The 26,712-nt window shown below is 40.0% G+C and overlaps 1 protein-coding gene across 1 annotated transcript in view; it reads right to left on the bottom strand.

Annotated features, from left to right (window-relative positions):
* The window catches only part of SLC30A4 (solute carrier family 30 member 4), a 481,458-nt gene that overhangs the window by 194,215 nt on the left and 260,531 nt on the right, over positions 1-26,712 (bottom strand). The window contains exon 5 of the mRNA XM_053717448.1: positions 13,547-13,652. Within this exon, the coding sequence (XP_053573423.1) occupies positions 13,547-13,652 (106 nt within the window). The remainder of the gene's footprint in view (positions 1-13,546; positions 13,653-26,712) is intronic.

The following is a 26,712-nucleotide window of genomic DNA, read 5'->3' as shown; positions in this document are numbered from 1 at the left end:
ATAATTCCCCATAAAGTCGAGATCGCAAGTTACACCAATAAGTTATACACTATCTCCCTGTGTGATCCCTGACACAGCAATTTTAATGTTTTTCACACCTATTTTTACCATAGCAAGTTATGTTTGATGACTTAGATCATCTCTAGGGATATTTGACACTAATGAGTATAAGTATATTCCCATGGTAATAGGAAAATTAAATACAGATTGATAGAGGTTACTTATTAACAGCAATTATCTAGCTGTTCCTATGTGACTCACAAATGACAATTCAGTACCATTTGGGATACACCTTTTGAAAACATCAAATCTCCCTATTTTATATGTTATGTTTTCATGTCATAAAAATGTTTTAAAGAAACTAATAAAAGTTATATTTTAATTTTTTCCTTAGTGCCTTTTCTATAATATCAGATTGAAAATAAAGTTTTCCATTTAAGTGTGCCACAAGATACCTCTTTTTCTTTCCTTATATTTCTTTGATATTTAACCAGGTATCAGGCACTGCCCCCCAGGGATACATAGGCCTACCCTGTTGGGATATTTTGGGAAACTTTGACCTGTCCCCAAACGTAAATCCCCTTTTTTAGGGGAATTACTAAAATTCTGATATCAAAAATGGCATCACAAATGAAATTATTAGCATGTTGAATTAACTTAACAATGCTATACACATTATGATCCGATACTTGTTGCGCTAGGGTTTCCAACCAAAAAGTTGAAGCAGCTGCAACATCAGCCAAAGAAATAGCAGGCCTAAGAAGATGACCTGAACATAAATAAGCCTTCCTTAGATAAGATTCAAGTTTCCTATCTAAAGGATCTTTAAAAGAAGTACTATCTGCCGTAGGAATAGTAGTACGTTTAGCAAGAGTAGAGATGGTCCTATCAACTTTGGGGATCTTTTCCCAAAACTCCAATCTATCAGACGACAAAGGGTACAGCTTCTTAAACCTTGAAGGAGGAGTAAAAGAGGTACCCAGTCTATTCCATTCCCTAGAAATTACATCTGAAATAGCATCAGGAACTGGAAAAACCTCTGAAATAACTACATGAGGTTTAAAAACGGAATTTAAACGTTTACTAGTTTTTTTTTTTTGTTTTTTTTTAAATAAGTTTTTTATTGAGGTTTTCATAAAATACAATTGTGAACTAGTGTACAACAAATACAATGAATGGCATATCGTTAAGAATTACAATGCAAGGATATCATAACAATAAGAAACTTTTAAAACCATAGGGAATTTGTAGTACATATGAGAATATGAACCTCTTTTTATCCATTATGTTGCCCTCCACTACTGCCAATGGGTAATTATCAACTCAGTAGAGTGTGAATACTGTAGCGAGGGGATGCTTTCTTATATGTGCGTAATATGATGGACTATACTAGTTGCGGTGAATTGAAAAGAAACTGAAATTTAACATGGGAAAAGAAAAGATGATAAATTAACTTGCAGGGCTGGAGAGGGAAAACAGAGTCAATAATGAGGTGTACTGCAAGACTTGCGAATGAAAAGTGTAAGGGAGGTGCGGCATAGGCAAGATAAGCCGCCTTTTTAACTCTCCTTGCTAAGGAGGTACATTATATGTATGAGGGGGGGAGGTGATAGTACAAATAGCGTAGTGCACACAATACCTTAAAGTCAGGCAGAATATCTAGGTGGAGGATCCAGCAGGCAAATCTGTTGCTAGGGTGTACATGGAGTTGAGTCAATTGTGTGGCAAATCATTGTTATACCTGACACAGGAGGGTCTAAAGCTCTAAAATAAAAGATCCAATATGAATTATGGGTTATGAGGCTCAACTGTAGTAGCATGAGGAAAGGAGTTATATACAATGGCAAGAGTGTGGGTCCAGCTCACAATAAAATAACATACTGAATGCTGGAAGAGAGTGTGACATCTCATAAGGCAGGGATGGTCAGGATTACAAGTAGAGATATATAGTTAGTATGGTAATGGAATATGTAAATGGAAATGGGCAGATTACGACATAGGCAAGATAAGTCGTGTTTTTTAGTCTTCTAAATAGGAGGTGCATTATTAAGTTATTATTGCTAATAACAGCAGTAACAATAAGAGGGGGTGGGGGGGAGAGGTGGAAGTTTGAATATAGTAATCAGTATATATATAGGGGGCAGGTATCATAATGGGCAGTATATAATAAATGGCTATAATGAGAGTGCTGAATGTAAGATGATTGTATATGAGGGTAGCAACCTGTCGCATAGCTTATAAGTGTAGATTGGGGCTGGCGTCGTTCTAATATGAGGAGGAAAAGAGAGCCCTGCTGCCTCGGCCGCGGCAGCCTGACCTCTATTTGATAAAAATTATAAGCACAGCCAAAAGGCACATCAAAGCAGAAAGACAAGATAATTAGGTCATGTAGGTGTATAGGGATCATTTGAGATGTAAAAGTGAATGTGTATTCAAATGTATACCCTACACTAGATATTTCAAGTTAGTGTAATATACAAGAAAAGATAAAGCTAAGTGCATATAACTATTTGTGACATGGTTATCTCAGCTTCCTATAGACCTAGAAACTTGAAGGGTACCCTTACTGTTCCAGTAACCTAAGAATCACATAGTATATGCATAGCCCACAGCTGGTCTAAATCAATAGAAATTTAACGATCACTAGTGTGAAACTTGAACAAATGTTAACATTGGGAACATTAAAATGACAATATTAAATTATAAACAGCATCATTAAACTAAGATTGTAGGGGCATAATACAAATGTAAGATGAAACAATCAGCCATGATGGCGTTATCTTGAGATAGTCCAGGGGGCAAGATGCACATAAATCAATAACGCAGCAGCTCAAAGTAGTATGCTAAGAGACCTTGAAACATTAGTAGAATAGTAACAACATACTCGCTGTAGACATTTTAGGTATAAGGCCATGAATCCAGCTAAGCTATATGTGTCAGCAGAGCTAGGTATGGTAATCAACATAAATCCTTTAGATCCTATATAATTTTGCAAATGAAATAAACAATCCTCATCCGTAAAGCTTTGTACGCATGTAACAGCTAGACACAGCTGAAAAACTAGTGTCCAGAACTTCGTATAAGTAGAGAGGAAAAATGAGTGTATTATATGCTGTATGCATTATAAGTAAAGGTAATATGGTGATTTAGTAGCCTGTATGCGATACCTGTCCACAGGGAAATTACAGTCTCAAACAGAATCAAACTTTCCTCAGCGCTGTATTGAGAAAAGAGGAAAAAGACTTCCACTATCCAATACCATGCCTGGAGTCAGCCCGACCAAAGAGTGGTAAGTAATAACAACGCATCAAATGCCAAGAAGACAAGTAGCCAAACTCACTTAAGCCCTCCATCGCAAAACGGCCGCCATCAAGGGAAACCGCATGAGTAAGACCCATCAGCTCTGGATATATCACGCCTCTGTGTGGCTGACCATTGCGGTGGCTGGGGCTAGACCGCTGGGTGGATGACGGTACAGACATCGGGGCACAAAAAAGAGCATGTACGTTCGTTGCCTTTGTAGCGCGATAAGCGCTGTATACCTCTGGGGTCTTGTAACTGTTGTCATAATTCTTAGGAGAGATCTCTAGTGGCCTGCTCTCCGCTTGTCTGTGTCGCAGCGCCGAGTCAAGCGCTATGTGTGCGGACGTACTAACAGGATGAGTAGCCTCTGGGGGCGTTGTGTGTCCAGCCGCGGGTGTCTTGTTTATAGCAGCGTTCCATAACAGGTAATCCACAGCATGCTCACACTCCTCCACTAAACTGTTGCAATGAGGGGGTAGAGGACGCCGGGGCCCCAAAGCGTCGTACCCTGCCGGGGTAGCCATGTGATTGGGTGAATGAGCAGCATGGTCCATAGGGGTGCCTTCAATCCTCTTGGATGTCAAAATGGACAGTTGTTCAAATACACTATAGCACCCATCAAGAAAGGTGTATATGTCACTCATAATTTGCTCCGCAGTTTGCATAATTGGAGTGAGCGGAGGGCGTTTGGCTTAGGAATAATGTTGGGCCCAAGATGGCCGATTTCAGAGTTGCCACAATCTAAGTGTCCCAAAGTCGCAAAATGTTGTCAATTTCGCGGAGCTCACAGTAGAATTAGGTTCCCAAGGCACTTATGACGGTCAGTATTATAAAAGGATTCAATTAATAAGCTAGAACAGTCCTTAAAATTGCATTGTATACATATTATAGCAGGAGCAGCTGAAATGTGCGACTGGATAGCTTCATAGTTGGCTCCGCCCCCAAATGTTTACTAGTTTTAATATCAAGAGGACTAGTCTCCTCCATATCTAATGCAATCAACACCTCTTTCAATAAGGAACGAATATACTTCATTTTAAATAAGTATGAAGATTTGTCAGTGTCAATATCTGAGGCAGAATCTTCTGAACCAGATAGATCCTCATCAGAGATAGATAAATCAGAATGTTGTCGGTCATTTAAAAATTCATCAATTTTATGAGAAGTTTTAAAAGACCTTTTACGTTTATTAGAAGGTGGTATGACAGACAAAGCCTTCTGAATAGAATTAGAAACAAATTCTATCACATTAACAGGAATATCCTGAGCATTAGATGTTGAAGGAATAACAACAGGTAATGAATTACTACTAATGGAAATATTTTCTGCATGTAAAAGTTTGTCATGACAACTATCACAAATTACAGCCGGAGGTACAGTTACCATAAGTTTTATACAAATGCACTTAGCTTTGGTAGAACCGACATCAGGCAGCAGGATTCCAATAGTGGATTCTGAAACAGGATCAGATTGAGACATCTTGCAATATGTAAGAGAAAAAATAACATATAAAGCAAAATGATCAATTTCCTTATATGAGAGTTTCAGGAATGGGAAAAAATGAAAACAGAATAAGCCTCTGGAAACCAGAAGCAAAAATACATGAAGACTTAAATAATGTCAAATGTCTGGCGCCAAGTATGACGCCCACAACTGACAAAATATTTTTGGCGCCAAAAAACGTCTACAACAAACACGAGCGTCATAGATGACGCAACTACGTGAAAATTCTCGGCGCAACTAAGACGCCGGAAATGACGAAAATACGTCAACAAACGTAATTCTCGCGCCAAAAAAGTCTCACGCCAAGAATGACGCAATAAATTAGGCTCGCGTGTGCGCAAAATGCTATAACAGCCCGCAATTTAGAATAAAGTCAATTTGAAATTTCAGGTAAGAAATTTTTTTTTTTTATATGTGCATTTCCCAAAATGAAACTGACAGTCTGCAAAAAGGAAATATACTGATAAACCTGAATCATGGCAAATATAAGTACAAACATTATATTTAGAACTTTACATTTAAAGTGCCAAACCATATCTGAGAGTGTCTTAATAAAGGAAAAAATACTTACCAAATGACACTCATCTACATAAAGTAGATAGCCAAACCAGTACTGAAACGAGAATCAGCAGAGGTAATGGTATATAAGAGTATATCGTCGATGTGAAAAGGGAGGTAGGAGATGAATCTCTACGACCGATAACAGAGAACCTATAAAATAGATCCCCGTTAGGATGAACATTGCATTCAATAGGTAATACTCCCTTCACATCCCTCTGTCATTCACTGCACTCTGAGAGGAACCGGGCTTCAGCATGCTGAGAAGCGCATATCAACGTAGAAATCTAGCACAAACTTACTTCACCACCTCCATAGGAGGCAAAGTTTGTAAAACTGAATTGTGGGTGTGGTGAGGGGTGTATTTATAGGCATTTTGAGGTTTGGGAAACTTTGCCCCTCCTGGTGGGATTGTGTATCCCATATGTCACTAGCTCATGGACTCTTGCCAATTACATGAAAGAAATAAAAATAAGTGCCAAGTGTCCCAATGCAGACCAAATCGTAACACTGAGTCCTGCATCAAGCCATACCATTAACCGCCCTAAATCTCCCAGCGTCCAGCCCAAGATAAACCAGCAAGGTCTTTAATACTTCTGGCCATAAAATAAGTAAATAAATCAATAAGGGATTTCAGGTACACCATATTCCATTTTTCTTAGTGCATACTGCTTACCCTTCCCCATATAGGGGACAATGTCAGCCTGTTCTGATATATCAAGTCTCCCCAGAAAACAATAGACTGAACATACCTTAATGCTGCTTGTAGCAAGACACCGTTCTCCACACTGAAGATTTTCTTACACTACCTTCAGCTGCACTGCCGGAACCATATGGATCTTAGATAATGTTTGCTAAGATCATCAACATCAGGGTAGAAAATAATATGTCTCCAGTTCTCTTGGGAAGCAAGGGACTGACGATTTCCCCCTGAGAAAAATAGCACTCTCTGGCACTATTTTAAAATAAAAAAAACTTCTTGATTGAAAAATCTAAACTAACACCTCACTTTACCTCTTCCTATTACTAACACAGGCAAAGAGAATGACTGGGAGTGGAGGGAAGGGAGGAACTATATATACAGCTCTGCTGTGGTGCTCTTTGCCACTTCCTGTTAGCAGGAGGATAAATCCCACAAGGATGAAATCCGTGGACTCGTCATATCTTGTAGAAGAAATGTATCTAATATTTGTGTAGTTAGATATTGTATACATACTCACTGCATATTGCCAAAAACAATACACCTGACACCTCAAGTAATACAATTAAACAACTGAAATATTTATTAATAAATAAATAAAAAGGTACCATAATGTAATTTATAAATACATCATGTGCTATACTGTGGCCACTACAAAAGTACCTCTGGGGAATTTATAGCGATTCATTTACCAAAACTAATATCTGAGTGTCTACACATCTTCAGGACATATTGCATCTAACTCATAAATACTTATTCTTTAATGCCAAAATTTTAATTACATTTGATACAAAAAAACAGAATTTATGCTTACCTGATAAATTACTTTCTCCAACGGTGTGTCCGGTCCACGTGTCATCCATTACTTGTGGGATATTCTCCTCCTCCACAGGGAAAAGCAAGGAGAGCACACAGCAAGAGCTGTCCATATAGTCCCTCCCAGGCTCCGCCCCCCCAGTCATTCGACCGACGGTTAGGAGAAAAAAAGGAGAAACTATAGTGTGCCGTGGTGACTGTAGTGTATAGAGAAAGAAATTCTTCAAACCTGATTAAAAAACCAGGGCGGGCCGTGGACCGGACACACCGTTGGAGAAAGTAATTTATCAGGTAAGCATAAATTCTGTTTTCTCCAACATTGGTGTGTCCGGTCCACGGTGTCATCCATTACTTGTGGGAACCAATACCAAAGCTTTAGGACACGGATGAAGGGAGGGAGCAAATCAGGTTACCTAAACAGAAGGCACCACGGCTTGCAAAACCTTTCTCCCAAAAATAGCCTCCGAAGAAGCAAAAGTATCAAATTTGTAGAATTTAGACAAAGTGTGCAGAGAAGACCAGGTCGCTGCCTTACATATCTGATCAACAGAAGCCTCGTTCTTGAAGGCCCATGTGGAAGCCACAGCCCTAGTAGAGTGAGCTGTGATTCGTTCAGGAGGCTGCCGTCCGGCAGTCTCGTAAGCCAATCGTATAATGCTTTTCAGCCAAAAGGAAAGAGAGGTAGCAGTAGCTTTTTTGACCTCTCCTCTTGCCAGAGTCTGAAATCCTTTGTTGCTTCTAAATAGAACTTTAAAGCAAGGACTACATCTAAATTGTGTAACAAGCGTTCCTTCTTTGAAACTGGATTCGGACACAAAGAAGGCACAACTATTTCCTGGTTAATATTCTTGTTGGAAACAACCTTTGGAAGGAAACCAGGTTTAGTATGCAAAGCAACCTTATCTGAATGGAACACCAGATAGGGCGGATTACACTGCAGAGCAGATAATTCAGAAACTCTTCTAGCAGAAGAATAGCAACCAAAAACAGAACTTTCCAAGATAACAACTTGATATCTATGGAATGTAAGGGTTCAAACGGAACCCCTTGAAGAACTGAAAGAACCAAATTTAGACTCCAGGGAGGAGTCAAGGGTCTGTAAACAGGCTTGATCCTGACCAAAGCCTGAACAAAAGCTTGAACATCTGGCACAGCTGCCAGTCGTTTGTGTAACAAGACAGATAAAGCAGAAATCTGTCCTTTTAGAGAACTCGCTGATAATCCCTTATCCAAACCTTCTTGGAGAAAGGAAAGGATCCTAGGAATTTTAATCTTACTCCATGAGAATCCCTTGGATTCACACCAACAGATATATCTTTTCCATATTTTATGGTAATCTTTCTAGTCACAGGTTTTCTGGCTTGTACCAGAGTATCTATCACAGAATCCGAAAACCCACGCTTAGACAAAATCAAGCATTCAATTTCCAAGCAGTCAGCTGGAGAGAAACTAGATTTGGATGTTCGAATGGACCTTGTACTAGAAGATCCTGTCTCAAAGGTAGCTTCCATGGTGGAGCCGATGACATATTCACCAGGTCTGCACACCAAGTCCTGCGTGGCCACGCAGGAGCTATCAAAATCACCGAGGCCTTCTCCTGTTTGATCCTGGCTACCAGCCTGGGAATGAGAAGGAACGGTGGAAACGCATAAGCTAGGTTGAAAGTCCAAGGCGCCACTAATGAATCCACTAGAGTCGCCTTGGGATCCCTGGATCTGGACCCGTAGCAAGGAACCTTGAAGTTCTGATGAGACGCCATCAGATCCATGTCTGAAATGCCCCATAATTGGGTCAACTGGGCAAACACCTCCGGGTGGAGTTCCCACTCCCCCGGATGAAAGGTCTGACGACTCAGATAATCCGCCTCCCAGTTTTCCACTCCTGGGATGTGGATCGCAGACAGGTGGTAGGAGTGATCCTCCTGATTTGATGATCTTGGTCACCTCTCTCATCGCCAGGGAACTCCTTGTTCCCCCCTGATGGTTGAAGTAAGCAACAGTCATGTTGTCTGATTGGAATCTTATGAATCTGGCCTTTGCTAGTTGAGGCCAAGCCCGGAGAGCATTGAATATCGCTCTCAGTTCCAGGGTGTTTATCGGGAGTAGAGACTCTTCCCGAGACCATAGACCCTGAGCTTTCAGGGAATCCCAGACCGCGCCCCAGCCGAATAGACTGGCGTCGGTCGTGACAATGACCCACTCTGGTCTGCGGAAGCTCATTCCCTGGGACAGGTGATCCTGAGTCAGCCACCAACGGAGTGAGTCTCTGGTCTTCTGATCTACTTGAATCACTGGAGACAAGTCTGTATAGTCCCCATTCCACTGTTTGAGCATGCACAGTTGTAATGGTCTTAGATGAATTTGCGCAAAAGGAACTATGTCCATTGCTGCAACCATCAACCCTACTAGTTCCATGCACTGAGCTATGGAAGGCCGTAGAACAGAGTGAAGAACTTGACAAGCGTTTAGAAGCTTTGACTCTCTGACATCTGTCAGGAAAATCTTCATTTCTAAAGGATCTATTATTGTTCCCAAGAAAGGGACTCTTGTTGACGGAGACGGGGAACTTTTTTCTATGTTCACCTACCACCCGTGAGATCTGAGAAAGGCTAGAACAATGTCTGTGTGAGCCTTTGTCTTTGAAAGAGACGATGCTTGAATTAGGATGTCGTCCAAGTAAGGTGCCACTGCAATGCACCTGGGTCTTAGAACCGCTAGAAGGGACCCGAGCACCTTTGTGAAAATCCTTGGAGCAGTGGCTAGTCCGAATGGGAGAGCAACAATAGGTAATGTTTGTCCAGAAAGGCCAACCTTAGGAACTGATGATGATCTTTGTGGATAGGAATATGCAGATACGCATCCTTTAGATCCACGGTAGTCATAAATTGACCCTCCTGGTAAAATCGTTCGAATAGTTTCCATTTTGAACGATGGCACTCTGAGAAATTTGTTTAGAATTTTTAAATCCAGAATTGGTCTGAAAGTTCCCTCTTTTTTTGGGAACTACAAACAGATTTGAGTAAAACCCCTGACCTTGTTCCACAGTTGGAACTGGGAGTATCACTCCCATCTTTAACAGGTCTTCTACACAATGTAAGAATGCCTGTCTCTTTACTTGGTTTGAAGATAAGTGAGACATGTGGAACCTTCCCCTTGGGGGTAGTTCCTTGAATTCTAGAAGATAACCCTGAGAGACTATTTCTAGTGCCCAGGGATCGTGAACATCTCTTGCCCAAGCCTGAGCAAAGAGAGAGAATCTGCCCCCTACTAGATCCGGTTCCGGATCGGGGGCTACCTCTTCATGCTGTCTTGGTAGCAGCAGCAGGTTTCTTGGCCTGTTTACCCTTGTTCCAGCCTTGCATTGATTTCCAAGCTGGTTTAGTCTGGGAAGCGTTACCCTCTTGTCTAGAGGCTGCCGAGTTGGAAGCAGGTCCGTTCCTGAAATTGCGAAAGGAACGAAAATTGGACTTATTCTTAGCCTTGAAAGGTTTATCTTGTGGGAGGGCATGGCCCTTTCCCCCAGTGATGACTGAAATAATCTCTTTCAATTCTGGCCCAAAAGGGGTCTTACCTTTGAAAGGGGTATTAAGCAATTTTGTCTTGGAAGATACATCCGCCGACCAAGACTTTAGCCAGAGCGCTCTGCGCGCCACAATTGTAAACCCTGAATTTTTTGCCGCTAACTGCAAAGCGGCGTCTAAAATAAAGGAATTAGCTAACTTAAGTGCGTAAATTCTGTCCATGACTTCCTCATACGGAGTCTCCCTACTGAGCGACTTTTCCAGTTCCTCGAACCAGAACCACGCCGCTGTAGTGACAGGAATAATGCACGAAATAGGTTGAAGGAGGTAACCTTGCTGTACAAAAATCTTTTTAAGCAAACCCTCCAATTTTTTATCCATAGGATCTTTGAAAGCACAATTGTCCTCAATAGGAATGGTCGTGCGCTTGGCTAGAGTAGAAAACTCACCCTCGACCTTAGGGACTGTTTGCCATGTGTCCTTCCTGGGGTCGACCATAGGGAACAATTTCTTAAATATAGGAAAAGGGACAAAAGGTATGCCTGGCTTCTCCCACTCCTTATTCACTATGTCCGCCACCCGTTTAGGTATCGGAAAAGCATCAGGGTGCACCGGGACCTCAAGGAACTGTCCATCTTGCACAATATTTCTGGGTTGACCAGATTGTCACAATCATCCAGAGTAGATAGCACCTCCTTAAGTAATGCGCGGAGATGTTCTAATTTAAATTTAAATGTCACAACATCAGGTTCTGCCTGCTGAGAAATTCTTCCTGTATCAGAAATTTCCCCATCTGACAAACCCTCCCTCACTGCCACTTCAGATTGGTGTGAGGGTATGACAGAAAAATTATCATCAGCGCCCTCCTGCTCTACAGTGTTTAAAACAGAGCAATCGCGCTTTCTCTGAAATGCTGGCATTTTGGATAAAATATTAGCTATGGAGTTATCCATTACTGCCGTCAATTACTGCATAGTAACAAGCATTGGCGCGCTAGAAGTACTAGAGGTCGCCTGCGCGGGCATAACTGGTATAGACACAGAAGGAGATGATGTAGAACTATGTCTACTTCCTTCATCTGAGGAATCATCCTGGGCAACTTTACAATTTGTGACAGTTCTGTCCTTACTTTGTTTGGACGCAATGGCACAATTATCACACTATATTTGAAGGGGGAACCCCATTGGCTACCATACATACAGAACATGATCTATCTGAAGGTACAGACATGTTAAACAGGCTTAAACTGGTTAATAAAGCACAAAAACCGTTTTAAAACAAAACCGTTACTGTCTCTTTAAATGTTAAACAGGGCACACTTTATTACTGAATATGTGACAAACTATGAAGGAATTATCCAATCTTTACCAAATTCACCACAGTGTCTTAATGCATTCAAAGTATTGCACCCCAATTTTCAAGCTGTTAACCCTTAAAATGTGGAAACCGGAGCCGTTTTTAATTTTAACCCCCTTACAGTCCCAGCCACAGCCTTTGCTGCAACTTCACCAATCCCAGGGGGGTATATGATACCAAATTAAGCCTTCTAGGAACGTTTTTAGTGGATTCCAGACCCTCACACATGCAGCTGCATGTACTGAACTCAAAATTAACTGCACAGTAATGGCGCGAAAATGAGGCTCTGCCTACTACAGAGAAAGGCCCTTCCTGACTGGGAAGGTGTCTTAACAAGTGCCTGGTGCTAAAAACGTTCCCCAATGTTATAAAAGTGTGAAATACAACTTCAAACTGCATATAATACTTAAATAAAGCAATCGATTTAGCCCCTAAAAGTGTCTACCAGTTTATAGCCCATAATAAGCCCTTTATTCTGTTTGAGACTAAGAAAATGGCTTACCGATCCCCATGAGGGGAAAATGACAGCCTTCCAGCATTACACAGTCTTGTTAGAAATATGGCTAGTCATACCTTGAGCAGAAGAGCCTGCTGTTTCCCCCAACTGAAGTTACTTCATCTCAACAGTCCTATGTGGAAACAGCAAACGATTTTAGTAACTGCTGCTAAAATCATAATCCTCTCACAAACAGAAATCTTCATCTCTTTCTGTTTCAGAGTAAATAGTACATACCAGAACTATTTTAAAATAACAAACTCTTGATAGAAGAATAAAAAACTACAACTAAACACCACAAACTCCTCACCATGCCCGAGGAGATGCTACTTGTTCAGAGCGGCAAGGAGAATGACTGGGGGGCGGAGCCTGGGAGGGACTATATGGACAGCTCTTGCTGTGTGCTCTCCTTGCTTTTCCCTGTGGGGGAGGAGAATATCCCACAAGTAATGGATGACACCGTGGACCGGACACACCAATGTTGGAGAAACTGCTCTGTAAATCACACTTTAAAAATGATGGAAGGTTAGGATGACTTGACAACACTAACTTTTGTATGATTTAAATTGTGTATATGTGTAATGGAAACTGAAATAGTGGTCTCCTCCATATGCTAAATACAAAGGCAGTTTGAATCACCTTACTTCAGCTCTTCATTTAACAAAAAAAAAAATATATTTTTGATCAGAATGCAGAATTTAAGATGCAAAAATTATGCAAGTGTTGAAGCCTTTTCTATCTATTTGCATTAGGTAAAAACCTGGAGTAATTATTTTCCAAATCATTATGGCTAAGATGTTGTAGGTAAAAACCCTATGCATGAAGAAGTCTCCCAAAGCAAGAATATCATGGTCCATGGTGTAAAACAGTGACTTGAGTTTTTCTCCCCCTGGCAGTGATGTCATGTAACTTTCCTTTGGTAACATGCTGGCCATGGTAACTTAGTAATGTTACAAATGTCTTCCGACCTTGCTGTGATTTTATTTGAACGCAGTATTATGTTTTAATATAGGTTGATCTATATATGCAATTGTCAGTAGTTATTATAATTTCACGATCAAGTGTCATTTGAACAGTGATGACATATATTATAATGTGGACTGTCACTATTGATATAATTGATGGAAACAAAATCCCAAAGATGATGAAATTTAAGTTCAGAATTTCAAAAGTGTATTTTTTTTTTTAGGATTTTTTTTTAGATAGACTGTTTATAAATTTCAACGTGATACTATTAAATAAGACACACAAATAATTAAAAAAAAACATATATATGTAAATCCCCCATGCTTACCTTCAAGTATTATCAGGCTAGTGTCTCTTAATAACTTTAGAGTAGTAACAAAAACAAGTCCTGAAAATATGTAGGTACAGATTGGGTCTGCAATTTTGTATTCTGGCTGAAATAGAAAACATAGAAAATTACTTACTATGAAAGTACCAATTTTACATAAAAAAAAAAAACTTAAAGAAACATTTATATATCAAAAGTTTGGGCCTTGGGATTTATATATATATATATACACACACACACACACATACGCATTTATATATATATATATATATATATATATATATATATATATATATATATATATATATATATATATATATATATATATACACAGGGAGTGCAGAATTATTAGGCAAGTTGTATTTTTGAGGATTAATTTTATTATTGAACAACAACCATGTTCTCAATGAACCCAAAAAACTCATTAATATCAAAGCTGAATAGTTTTGGAAGTAGTTTTTAGTTTGTTTTTAGTTATAGCTATTTTAGGGGGATATCTGTGTGTGCAGGTGACTATTACTGTGCATAATTATTAGGCAACTTAACAAAAAACAAATATATACCCATTTCAATTATTTCTTTTTACCAGTGAAACCAATATAACATCTCAACATTCACAAATATACATTTCTGACATTCAAAAACAAAACAAAAACAAATCAGTGACCAATATAGCCACCTTTCTTTGCAAGGACACTCAAAAGCCTGCCATCCATGGATTCTGTCAGTGTTTTGATCTGTTCACCATCAACATTGCGTGCAGCAGCAACCACAGCCTCCCAGACACTGTTCAGAGAGGTGTACTGTTTTACCTCCTTGTAAATCTCACATTTGATGATGGACCACAGGTTCTCAATGGGGTTCAGATCAGGTGAACAAGGAGGCCATGTCATTAGATTTTCTTCTTTTATACCCTTTCTTGCCAGCCACGCTGTGGAGTACTTGGACGCGTGTGATGGAGCATTGTCCTGCATGAAAATCATGTTTTTCTTGAAGGATGCAGACTTCTTCCTGTACCACTGCTTGAAGAAGGTGTCTTCCAGAAACTGGCAGTAGGACTGGGAGTTGAGCTTGACTCCATCCTCAACCCGAAAAGGCCCCACAAGCTCATCTTTGATGATACCAGCCCAAACCAGTACTCCACCTCCACCTTGCTGGCGTCTGAGTCGGACTGGAGCTCTCTGCCCTTTACCAATCCAGCCACGGGCCCATCCATCTGGCCCATCAAGACTCACTCTCATTTTATCAGTCCATAAAACCTTAGAAAAATCAGTCTTGAGATATTTCTTGGCCCAGTCTTGACGTTTCAGCTTGTGTGTCTTGTTCAGTGGTGGTCGTCTTTCAGCCTTTCTTACCTTGGCCATGTCTCTGAGTATTGCACACCTTGTGCTTTTGGGCACTCCAGTGATGTTGCAGCTCTGAAATATGGCCAAACTGGTGGCAAGTGGCATCTTGGCAGCTGCACGCTTGACTTTTCTCAGTTCATGGGCAGTTATTTTGTGCCTTGGTTTTTCCACACGCTTCTTGCGACCCTGTTGACTATTTTGAATGAAACGCTTGATTGTTCTATGATCACGCTTCAGAAGCTTTGCAATTTTAAGAGTGCTGCATCCCTCTGCAAGATTTCTCACTATTTTTGACTTTTCTGAGCCTGTCAAGTCCTTCTTTTGACCCATTTTGCCAAAGGAAAGGAAGTTGCCTAATAATTATGCACACCTGATATAGGGTGTTGATGTCATTAGACCACACCCCTTCTCATTACAGAGATGCACATCACCTAATATGCTTAATTGGTAGTAGGCTTTCGAGCCTATACAGCTTGGAGTAAGACAACATGCAAAAAGAGGATGATGTGGTCAAAATACTCATTTGCCTAATAATTCTGCACTCCCTGTATATATATATATATATATATATAAATATATATATATATATATATATATATATATATATATATATATATATATATATATAAACACAGTATATAGAATATATTTATTTTTAATCAACACAATACTAATGTTTTAACTTAGCAAGAGTTCAGAAATCAATATTTGGTGGAATAACCCTGATTTTCCATCACAAAATTCTTGGCATGCTCTACACCAATCTTTCACATTATTGTTGGGTAAATGTATGCCATTCCTAGCACAAAAAATCAAGCAGCTTGTCTTTGTTTGATGGCTTGTGACCATCCATCTTCCTCTTGATCACATTTAAGAAGTTTTCAATGGGGTTCAGGTCTGGAGATTGTGCTGGCCATGACAAGGTCTTTATCTGGTGGCCCTCCATCCACACCTTAATTGGCCTGGCTGTGTGGCATGGAGCATTGTCCTGCTACAAGAAAAAAAAAACAATCTGCAGAGTTAGGGAACATTGTCAGAGCAGAAGGAAACAAGTTTTCTTCCAGGATAAACTTGTACAGGACTTGATTCATGCGTCCTTCACAAAGATAAATCTGCCCGATTCCAGGTCATCTTCTCCGAGTACAATTGTCAGTTTTGCCCAATACCTGGTTGTCTAATGGTTAGATGGAGACCTGGAGAGGCCTACAAGGCACAGTGTCTCGCACCCACTGTGACATTTGATGGAGGATCAGTGATCATATGGGGGTGCTTCAGCTAGGTTGGAATCAGGCAGATTTATCTTTGTGAATGACACATGAATCAAGAAATGTACAGCATTACTGAAGCATATATAAGTAAAACAATTTTACATTTTGCCTTTCTAGGAATCATGGGGCAAGTACACCTGTTTTTTTGTTGTACAAGCGTAGGCTTAAAAATGTTTGCCTTGTACTATCTCATTTACTGAAATAGGCTGTATGACACATACTTATGCCATAGAACGTGTAGCATATCAATAACAAAGTGTGTGACATTGTTAATAAAGATAGGCTGAGCACTGCCCAATAAAAATATTTCATGCACGACTCAGCCCTTCCCTCAAGATTTAACACTGACCATATAAAAGGCAAATGTCAGGAGGTACAATCTAAGATATTTCTACTAAATGTTGCATGCACTGATGCAAACAAATTGAACTGGAAGCTTCATAATGGCCTAGAAGGTCACAACTAAAAACTGTAAAACGGGGCCAAATGCATGAACTTTAAATGTCACTGTTCTGTGAAAATGAATCATTTATGCTCACTCCATTTAAAATGAATATAAGAGCATTTTAAGCAAATCAAGCACTTTTAGAATATAACTTGAATTTAAAAAAATAAATATGACAAAATATGAGAAAGGCTACCAACAAGAATACAAAAAAAAGTATCATGTCTATAGTGTTTGTATGTAGAGAGAGAAGGGGGAGACTCAAGTTTGTTCCTAGAAATAAAAGAATTAAGAAACAATAAGGTCAGAATTAATATTACAATAACTATTGTGAAAGTTCTAAAAATGGCCTGATGGATAAATCACATAAAAATACAGCCAGCAGTGGAACAAAGCCACAAGCAGAACTGTAAAGGTTCAAAAGGATGATGCTGACAAACCTAAAAGTAAACACATTTATATTTAATGCACGGATGGGATGTTTGAAGACATGAAAGTGTATTTTAAGGCAGAAAATCAGGCTGAAGAGCAATCCTCAATGGAAAATAACTGGAAATGCAGAAACATGAACATTTAGGTTGCTAATAGATAACCCTACAGTATAGCAACACTATTTTGAGGATCAATAAAAAAAAAAATCTGCAGAATAAAGCATTCTTTCTGAAGGACATTCCTGTCTTTTACTAAATTTGACACAAACTTTGTAACATTCCGTATTTGTGGTGACAGATTTAATGATCTTCAGGAAAACAAACTACTTTGGTAAAAGAAGATACAATATTGGTAAATAAAGTGAATAATCCTGCCCTGACATAAGAATTCAAATCTGAAAACTAAGGTCTCTTGCACCAGGCAGAAGTTAGAAGACTTTAACAGAAAGCTCAACTATGCAAATGGAATTATACCCAAAGTGGTTGTCATGAAACACAGTGTCAGCAGCCAATCTGTTGCTCAGGAAATCTGGGATTTACACGAGATCCCTAACCATTTGCAATTTCTTGGAAATATTTGAAGCAAATACTTGTGTTCAAAAGAAATGACTGCATTCATAAAAAATGCATGAGGAACACTGTTCCTGACAAAAACTGTCAACATTGAATTTTACATTGCTGTCATAATATTTACAGAGAATCCATTTTCAGGAAATGTACAATAACATCTTCCCCAAAATCAGTCTCCAGAATGAATATTCTGAAAACCACATAACTATGACCTTGAATATTAACTGAAGAAAATATGAGGAATACATAAATGATATATATTTCTTGCCATATGCATCTTCTCACATTGCAAACCAGATGTGTCCATCTCTGATTTCTGATATATGCCATCTCTTTCATACTAGCTGACTGGATACAAACATAGAACTGATACAGAAAAGGCCCTCAGGTCTGGTCTTTAAAGTTTGAAACCATTCTAAGCTTTACAGAATCTGTGGGGGGGATTCCAGTTGAAACTCTTCCTTGAGCTGATCTCAAACTGTGCCTCAACAAAAAAAATAATAATGTATGCTTACCTGATAAATTAATTTATTTCATAGTGGTGAGAGTCCTTGAGCCATTACTTTTGGAAATTCCACTCCTGACCACTAGGAGGAGGCAAAGATTCCCAAAACTGCAAGAGCCCTTAAAACCTATCCCACCTTAATGGAAACTAGTCTGACATATAGCCAAGCAAGAAGAAGGTAGGAACAGATAAGAGCAAGACAAAAAAGCATGGAAAAAAAAAAGAAGGGAGGTGCATATTTGAACTGCCGCCAGAAAAAAAGTACAAACAATGGGTGGTATCTCACAGACTCTCACCACCATGAAAGAAATTAATTTATCAGGTAAGCACAAATTATATTTTCTTTCCTAAAGGTGGTGAAAGTCCACGGGCCATTACTCCTTGGAATATAATACCCAAGAAATAATTACTCAATATCTAAACTATTATTTTCTCTTTCTCCATTTCCTTTTATATATTCTTCAAAAACATGTTATGTATGTATGTGTGTGTATATATATATATATATATATATATATATATATATATATATATATATCTCAAAATATTAATTTATAACATCCATAATTATGGAATTGAATCTCCACATAATCACCTATATCCCAACGCATATCCAACTGTACACAATAAGTGAAAGACAAGAGCACTTATAGATATGCATCCGAATGGGATAAACACGATATAGAATTTCCCTGAATCACATAGTGTTAAAAAGATATATACATGTTAAACAATATACCTATATTCCATATGGTAATATTAGAACTATCATAGATTAAACTCAAATGCAAGTTAGTGATGGCATATTGAATGAGGGTGAAGACAAAGAGAGTAGCTGCCAGAGATGGTACACATAAATATGTGTGACAGAATATGTAAAGGGTATCAGTGTACATGGAATAAACAGAACCACGACACTAAGGACTTCAGAGTTATATCAGAGAATATGAATGGGTAAAAAATAAACATGTACATCTCTAATATAGGAAAAATTACAAGAATGACAAGAATAACAAAGAGGTCTGGGGGATTTTATCTGAATACAATAAAGGCTGTGAATTTTAACATAGAGGATCTCTGTACTCTTTTTTTTTTATATTGCCAGGATTACAAGGAGCCTTTTACTGGCAGATACGTCTATCTATCCGAGTCCCCACTCTTGATCACCGCTGTTGCCTAAGTCCGTGATACAGCTGAGAAAGGGCATTGTCTAAAAGAACGAAGAGGCTGGTTGGCCAATAGACACCCATCTACCCACACTGACGTCACGTATGTACGTGTATATATATATATATATATATATATATATATATATATATATATATATATACACACACACATACATATATACATACACACACATATACACACACACACACACACACACACACACACATGCACGCACACCATCAGTATTTAATTTCCAGAAACAACTGCCTGAAGGACTTTCCTACCAAAAGTTGCTTCATAAGAAGCAAAAACATCAAAATGGTAGAATTTAGTAAATTTATGTAAGGAAGACCAAGAAGTTGCCTTAACAATTTGATCAGATAGACACCTCATTCTTAAAAGCCCAAGAAGTAGCAACTTACCTAGTAGAATGGGCAGTAATACGTTTAGTAGGAGACTGTCTCACCTCAAAGTAAGCCTTATGAATCAAAAGCTTCAACCAGGAGGAAACCATGATCCACACACCAAGAAATAAAGGCCTTCCAAACCTTATGATAAATCTTCCTTGTCACAGTTTTATGGGCCTGAATCAAAGTCTCAATGACAGAATTAGAAAATTTAAAATGAAGCATTCAATCTCCAAGCCATCAAGTTTACTATAATAGTAAAGAGATTTGAATACAATCCTTTGTTTAAGTCTGGAGTTGGAACTAAAGTAATCACTCCCGTTAATTCCAGATCTCTCACAGACACTTGAGACAGAAAGAATCTTCCACGAGGAGGCCTTGAACAAAACTTATTCAATATCACTGGGAAATGATTTACAATATCCAGGGATCCTGAACTGATCTCTCCTAAACCGTACAAAAACCCCCCCAAAAAAAAAAAAACTTAAAAATATGCCCCCCGCACCAGAGACTTATATGGTATGGGGGCAAAGGAAGAATATTTCTGAGCCATAGATTGCCAAAATATATGAAAAACACCCTGCAGATCTAAGCTTCCCCTCAGATTTTGTTTTATCCTGGGGCAGAAAAGCTCCCTTACCTCCCCAGTGCCTGTGGCAATAATAGCATACAGTCCAGACCCAAGCAGAGATTTACCCTGGAAGGGGAGATAAAGCATTGAGACTTAAAGGGACAGTTCACCTACAAATGTTCTTCTCTTTAAATTGTTCCCAATTATTCATTTTACCTGCTGGAGTGTTTTTAAATTGTTTACAAGTAGCTCCGGAGTGTTTTTAAATTGTTTACAAGTAGCTCCTTTACCCCTAATTTTGAAATAGCTGATTTAGCCTTTGGTATCCCCGCCTATACTGAAAGTTTCTATACTGGAGTATATTCTATTGAATAGCCTAAGTAAACACAGCCAGCAGAAGAGATTACACTCTCAGTGGGGGGCATGATAGTTAAGTGATAAAATGATAATTTTCCATTGTTCTCTCTAAGTATTGAGCTTTGGTTTTCTAGACAAATATTAGATAAGGAAGCAAGTCTGTGTACATAAAAGTGATATTACCTGAAGCTCAACCCATTGTAATAGGCTGTGGTTTAAAAGCACAAAACCAGCTACTTAATATACACAAATAAACCGAAAAATGCAATTTCTCATACATTTTATACTCTGCAGCTGGTATAACAAGTCATTGAAAATACATTCATATAAAAACAATTTTACATTGTACTGTCTCTTTAAGGAATAAAACATAATTTATGCTTACCTAATACATTTATTTCTCTTGTGGTGTATCCAGTCCACGGATCATCCATTACTTGTGGGATATTCTCCTTCCCAACAGGAAGCTGCAAGAGGATCACCCACAGCAGAGCTGTCTATATAGCTCCTCCCCTAACTGCCACTACCAGTCATTCGACCGAAGACAAGCAAGAGAAAGGAGAAACTATAGGGTGCAGTGGTGACTGTAGTTTAAAAATAAAAAACATCTGCCTTAAAATGTCAGGGCGGGCCGTGGACTGGATACACCACAAGAGAAATAAATTTATCAGGTAAGCATAAATTATGTTTTCTCTTGTAAGGTGTATCCAGTCCACGGATCATCCATTACTTGTGGGATACCAATACCAAAGCTATAGGACACGGATGACGGGAGGGACAAGGCAGGCGCTTAAACGGAAGGCACCACTGCCTGCAAGACCTTTCTCCCAAAAATAGCCTCCGAAGAAGCAAAAGTATCAAATTTTAAAAACCCATGAGGAAGCTACCGCTCTAGTAGAATGAGCTGTAATCCTTTCAGGAGGCTGCTGGCCAGCAGTCTCAAAAGCTAAGCGTATTATACTCCTTAGCCAAAAGAAAGAGAGGTTGCGGAAGCCTTTTGGCCTCTCCTCTGTCCAGAGTAGACAACAAACAATGCAGATGTTTGACGAAAATCTTTAGTAGCTTGTAAATAAAACTTTAAAGCACGAACCACGTCAAGATTGTGTAAAAGACGTTCCTTCTTTGAAGAAGGATTAGGACACAGTGACGGTACAACAATCTCCTGATTGATATTTTTATTAGATACCACCTTAGGTAAAAAACCCGGTTTGGTACGGAACACTACCTTATCTGCATGAAAAATGAGATAAGGGGAATCACATTGTAAAGCAGATAACTCCGAAACTCTTCGAGCCAAGGAGATAGCTACTAAAAACAGAACCTTCCATGAGTAACCCTTGGATTCACACCAATGAAGATATTTACACCATATCTTATGATAGATTTTCCTGGTGACAGGCTTTCGCGCCTGTATTAAGGTATCCATGACCGACTAGGAGAAACCACGCTTTGATAAAATCAAGCGTTCAATCTCCAAGCAGTCAGCCGCAGAGAAATTAGATTTGGATGGTTGAAAGGACCCTGAAGTAGAAGGTCCTGTCTCAGAGGCAGAGTCCATGGTGGAAAGGATGACATGTCCACCAGATCTGCATACCAAGTCCTGCGTGGCCACGCAGGTGCTATTAAAATTACCGATGCTCTCTCCTGTTTGATCTTGGCAATCAGACGAGGGAGCAGAGGAAACTGTGGAAACACATAAGCCAGGTTGAAGGACCAAGGCGCTGCTAGAGCATCTATCAGCGCTGCCTTGGGATCCCTGGACCTGGATCCGTAACAAGGAAGCTTGGCGTTCTGGCGAGATGCCATGAGATCCAGTTCTGGTTTGCCCCAACGTTGAATCAACTGTGCAAACACCTCCGGATGGAGCTCCCACTCCCCCGGATGAAAAGTCTGACGACTTAGAAAATCTGCCTCCCAGTTCTCTACTCCTGGGATATGGATAGCTGATAGATGGCAAGAGTGAATCTCTGCCCATTGAATTATCTTTGAAACCTCCAACATCGCTAGGGAACTCCTTGTTCCCCCTTGATGGTTGATGTAAGCTACAGTCGTGATGTTGTCCGACTGAAATCTGATGAACCTCACTGCCGCTAGCTGAGGCCAAGCCTGAAGAGCATTGAATATCGCTCTTAGTTCCAGAATGTTTATTGGAAGGAATGCTTCCTCCTGAGTCCACGACCCCTGAGCCTTCAGAGAGTTCCAGACTGCACCCCAGCCCAGAAGGCTGGCATCTTTTGTTACTATTGTCCAATCTGGCCTGCGGAAGGTCATACCTTTGGACAGATGGACCCGAGATAGCCACCAGAGAAGAGAATCCCTGGTCTCTTGATCCAGATTTAGTAGAGGGGACAAATCTGTGTAATCCCCATTCCACTGACTGAGCAGAGTTGCAGCGGTCTGAGATGTAGGCAGGCAAACGGAACTATGTCCATTGCCGCTACCATTAAGCCGATTACTTCCATACACTGAGCCACCGAAGGGCGAGAAGTATAATAAAGAACACGGCAGGAATTTAGAAGTTTTGACAACCTGTCCTCTGTCAGGTAAATCCTCATTTCTACAGAATCTATCAGAGTTCCCAGGAAGGAAACTCTTGTGAGAGGGGATAGAGAACTCTTCTTTTCGTTCACTTTCCACCCATGAGACCTCAGGAATGCCAGAACAATGTCCATATGGGACTTGGCAATTTGGAAATTCGATGCCTATATCAGAATGTTGTCTAAGTAAGGGGCTACTGCTATGCCCCGCGGCCTTAGGACCGCCAGAAGTGACCACAGAACCTTCGTAAAGATTCTTGGTGCCGTAGCTAACCCAAAGGGAAGAGCCACAAACTGGTAATGCCTGTCTAGGAAGGCGAACCTGAGAAACCGATGATGATCTTTGTGTATCGGAATGTGAAGATAAGCATCCTTTAAGTCCACGGTAGTCATGTATTGACCCTCCTGGATCATAGGTAAGATGGTTCGAATAGTCTCCATCTTGAAAGATGGGACCCTGAGAAATTTGTTTAGGATCTTGAGATCTAAGATTGGTCTGAAGGTTCCCTCTTTCTTGGGAACCACAAAGAGATTTGAATAGAAGCCTTGCCCCAGTTCCTCCTTTGGAACTGGGTGGATCACTCCCATAACTAGGAGGTCTTGAACACAATGTAAGAATGCCTCTCTCTTTATCTGGTCTGCAGATAATTGTGAGAGGTGAAATCTTCCTTTTGGGGAAGAAGCTTTGAAGTCCAGAAGATATCCCTGGGACACAATTTCCAATGCCCAGGGATCCTGGACATCTCTTGCCCAAGCCTGGGCGAAGAGAGAAAGTTTGCCCCCTACTAGATCCGTTACCGGATCGGGGGCTGATCTTTCATGCTGTCTTAGAGGCAGCAGCAGGCTTCTTGGCCTGCTAACCTTTGTTCCAGGCCTGGTTAGGTCTCCAGACCGGCATGGACTGGGCAAAATTTCCCTCTTGTTTTGCATTAGAGGGAGTTGATGCCGCGCTCGTCTTAAAGTTTCGAAAGGCACGAAAATTAGTTTGTTTGGTCCTTAATTTATTAGACCTATCCTGAGGAAGGGCATGACCTTTTCCTCCAGTAATATCAGAAATGATCTCCTTCAGTCCAGGCCCGAATAGGGCCTGCCCCTTGAAGGGAATGTTGAGAAGCTTAGACTTTGAAGTAACGTCAGCTGACCAGGATTTAAGCCATAGCGCCCTACGCGCCTGTATAGCAAAACCTGAGTTCTTAGCCGTTAGTTTGGTTAAATGAACAACGGCGTCAGAAACAAATGAATTGGCTAGTTTAAGCACTTTAAGCTTGTCAAGTATATCATCCAATGGAGTTTCTACCTGTAAGGCCTCTTCCAGAGACTCAAACCAGAAGGCCGCAGCAGCAGTGACCGGGGCAATGCATGCAAGAGGCTGGAGAATAAAACCTTGTTGAATAAACATTTTCTTAAGGTAACCCTCTAACTTTTTATCCATTGTATCTAGGAAAGCACAACTGTCCTCGACGGGAATAGTTGTACGCTTAGCTAGGGTAGAAACTGCTCCCTCCACCTTAGGGACCGTTTGCCATAAGTCCCGTGTAGCGGCATCTATTGGAAACATTTTCTTAAAAATAGGAGGGGGAGAGAACGGTACACCTGGTCTATCCCATTCCTTAGTAACAATTTCTGAAAACCTTTTAGGTATTGGAAAAACATCAGTGTAAACAGGCACTGCATAGTATTTATCCAATCTACACAATTTCTCTGGCACTATAATGGTGTCACAGTCATCCAGAGTAGCTAAAACCTCCCTGAGCAACATGCGGAGGTGTTCAAGCTTAAATTTAAATGTAGACATATCAGAATCAGGTTGAAGCATCTTCCCTGAGTCAGAAAAATCACCCACAGAAAGAAGCTCTCCTGCCTCAGCTTCTGCATATTGTGAGGGGATATCAGACATAGCTACTAAAGCGTCAGAGAGCTCTGTATTTTTTCTAGTCCCAGAGCTGTCTTGCTTTCCTTGTAACCCTGGTAGTTTGGACAATACCGCTGTAAGGGTATGATCCATAACTGCCGCCATGTCTTGTAAAGTAAATGCCATGGGCGCGCTAGATGTACTTGGCGCCACTTGAGCGGGAGTCAAAGGTTCTGACACGTGGGGCGAGTTAGTTGGCATAACTTCCCCCTTGTCAATTTCCTCTGGTGATAAATCTTTTAAAGACAGAATATGATCTTTATAACAAAGTAAAATCAGTACATTTGGTACACATTCTAAGAGGGGGTTCCACAATGGCTTCTAAACATAATGAACAAGGAGTTTCCTCTATGTCAGACATGTTTAAACAGACTAGCAATGAGACCAGCAAGCTTGGAAAACACTTTGATAAATGTAAACAAGCAAAAAATAAAAACGGTACTGTGCCTTTAAGAGAAACAAATTTTTTCAGAAATTGAAAAACAGTGATAAAAAGCAGTAAATCTTACGAAATTTTTACAGTGTGTATAATAGACTAACAGAGCATTGCACCCACTTGCAAATGGATGATTAACCCCTTAGTTTCAAAACCGGATCAAAAAAACGATATAAACGTTTTTTAACAGTCACAACAAACTGCCACAGCTCTGCTGTGGCCTTACCTGCCCATACAATGACTTTTGAAGGCACAAAAACCCTTTGTAGAGGTCCTAAGTGTTCAGGGGACTCATTCAGGGAAGCTGGAAGTCTCAAGCTGCAAAAACTACTGCACGATTTAGGCCTGAAATTAGGCCCCTCCCAACCTGTACTCACAGTGAGAGGGCCATAAAAAACTATCCCTAGACAAAATCTAGCCAGCCATGTGAAAAAAACTGGGCCCCAATAAAGTTTTATCACCAATATGTAGAAAAAAACGTTTAAACACTTCCAGCAAACGTTATCTTATTTTCAGTAATGTGAGAAAGTAATAAGAATATTACCTTTTACAGCAAGCATGATACTAGTCGTTATTAAATCACTGTAATCGGGCTTACCTTAAATAAATCTGGTATTAACAGCATTTTCTAGCATATTCATTTCTCTAGAAAAATTTAAACTGCACATACCTCATAGCAGGAGACCCTGCCCGCCATTCCCCCAGCTGAAGTTACCTCATCTCTTCAGTTATGTGTGAGAACAGCAAAAGATCTTAGTTACAACCTGCTAAGATCATCAAAAACCACAGGCAGACTCTTCTTCAACTTTCTGCCTGAGGCTAAAACAGTACAACTCCGGTACCATTTGAAAATAATAAACTTTTGATTGAAGATAAACTACATAAATTCACCACATCTCTCTAGCTACTTCCTATCGTGTCGAGAGCTGCAAGAGAATGACTGGTAGTGGCAGTTAGGGGAGGCGCTATATAGACAGCTCTGCTGTGGGTGATCCTCTTGCAGCTTCTTGTTGGGAAGGAGAATATCCCACAAGTAATGGATGATCCTTGGACTGGATACACCTTACAAGAGAAAGCTCGCCTAGCTAAAAAAGTTAATTAAGCTTGATAAAGCCCCTGAGGAGGATGAAACGTGTTGACGCATTCTATTGGCAAAGTGACATTCTATTTACAAAGAAATGCAAATGTTTGTTTGCTATGAGGAGTTGCCC

The sequence above is a fragment of the Bombina bombina genome, chromosome 6 (assembly GCF_027579735.1).
Source record: "Bombina bombina isolate aBomBom1 chromosome 6, aBomBom1.pri, whole genome shotgun sequence".
NCBI lineage: Eukaryota > Metazoa > Chordata > Amphibia > Anura > Bombinatoridae > Bombina > Bombina bombina.
The sequence above is the reverse complement of the archived record's forward strand: the minus strand, read 5'-3'. Positions and strand labels throughout refer to the sequence as shown.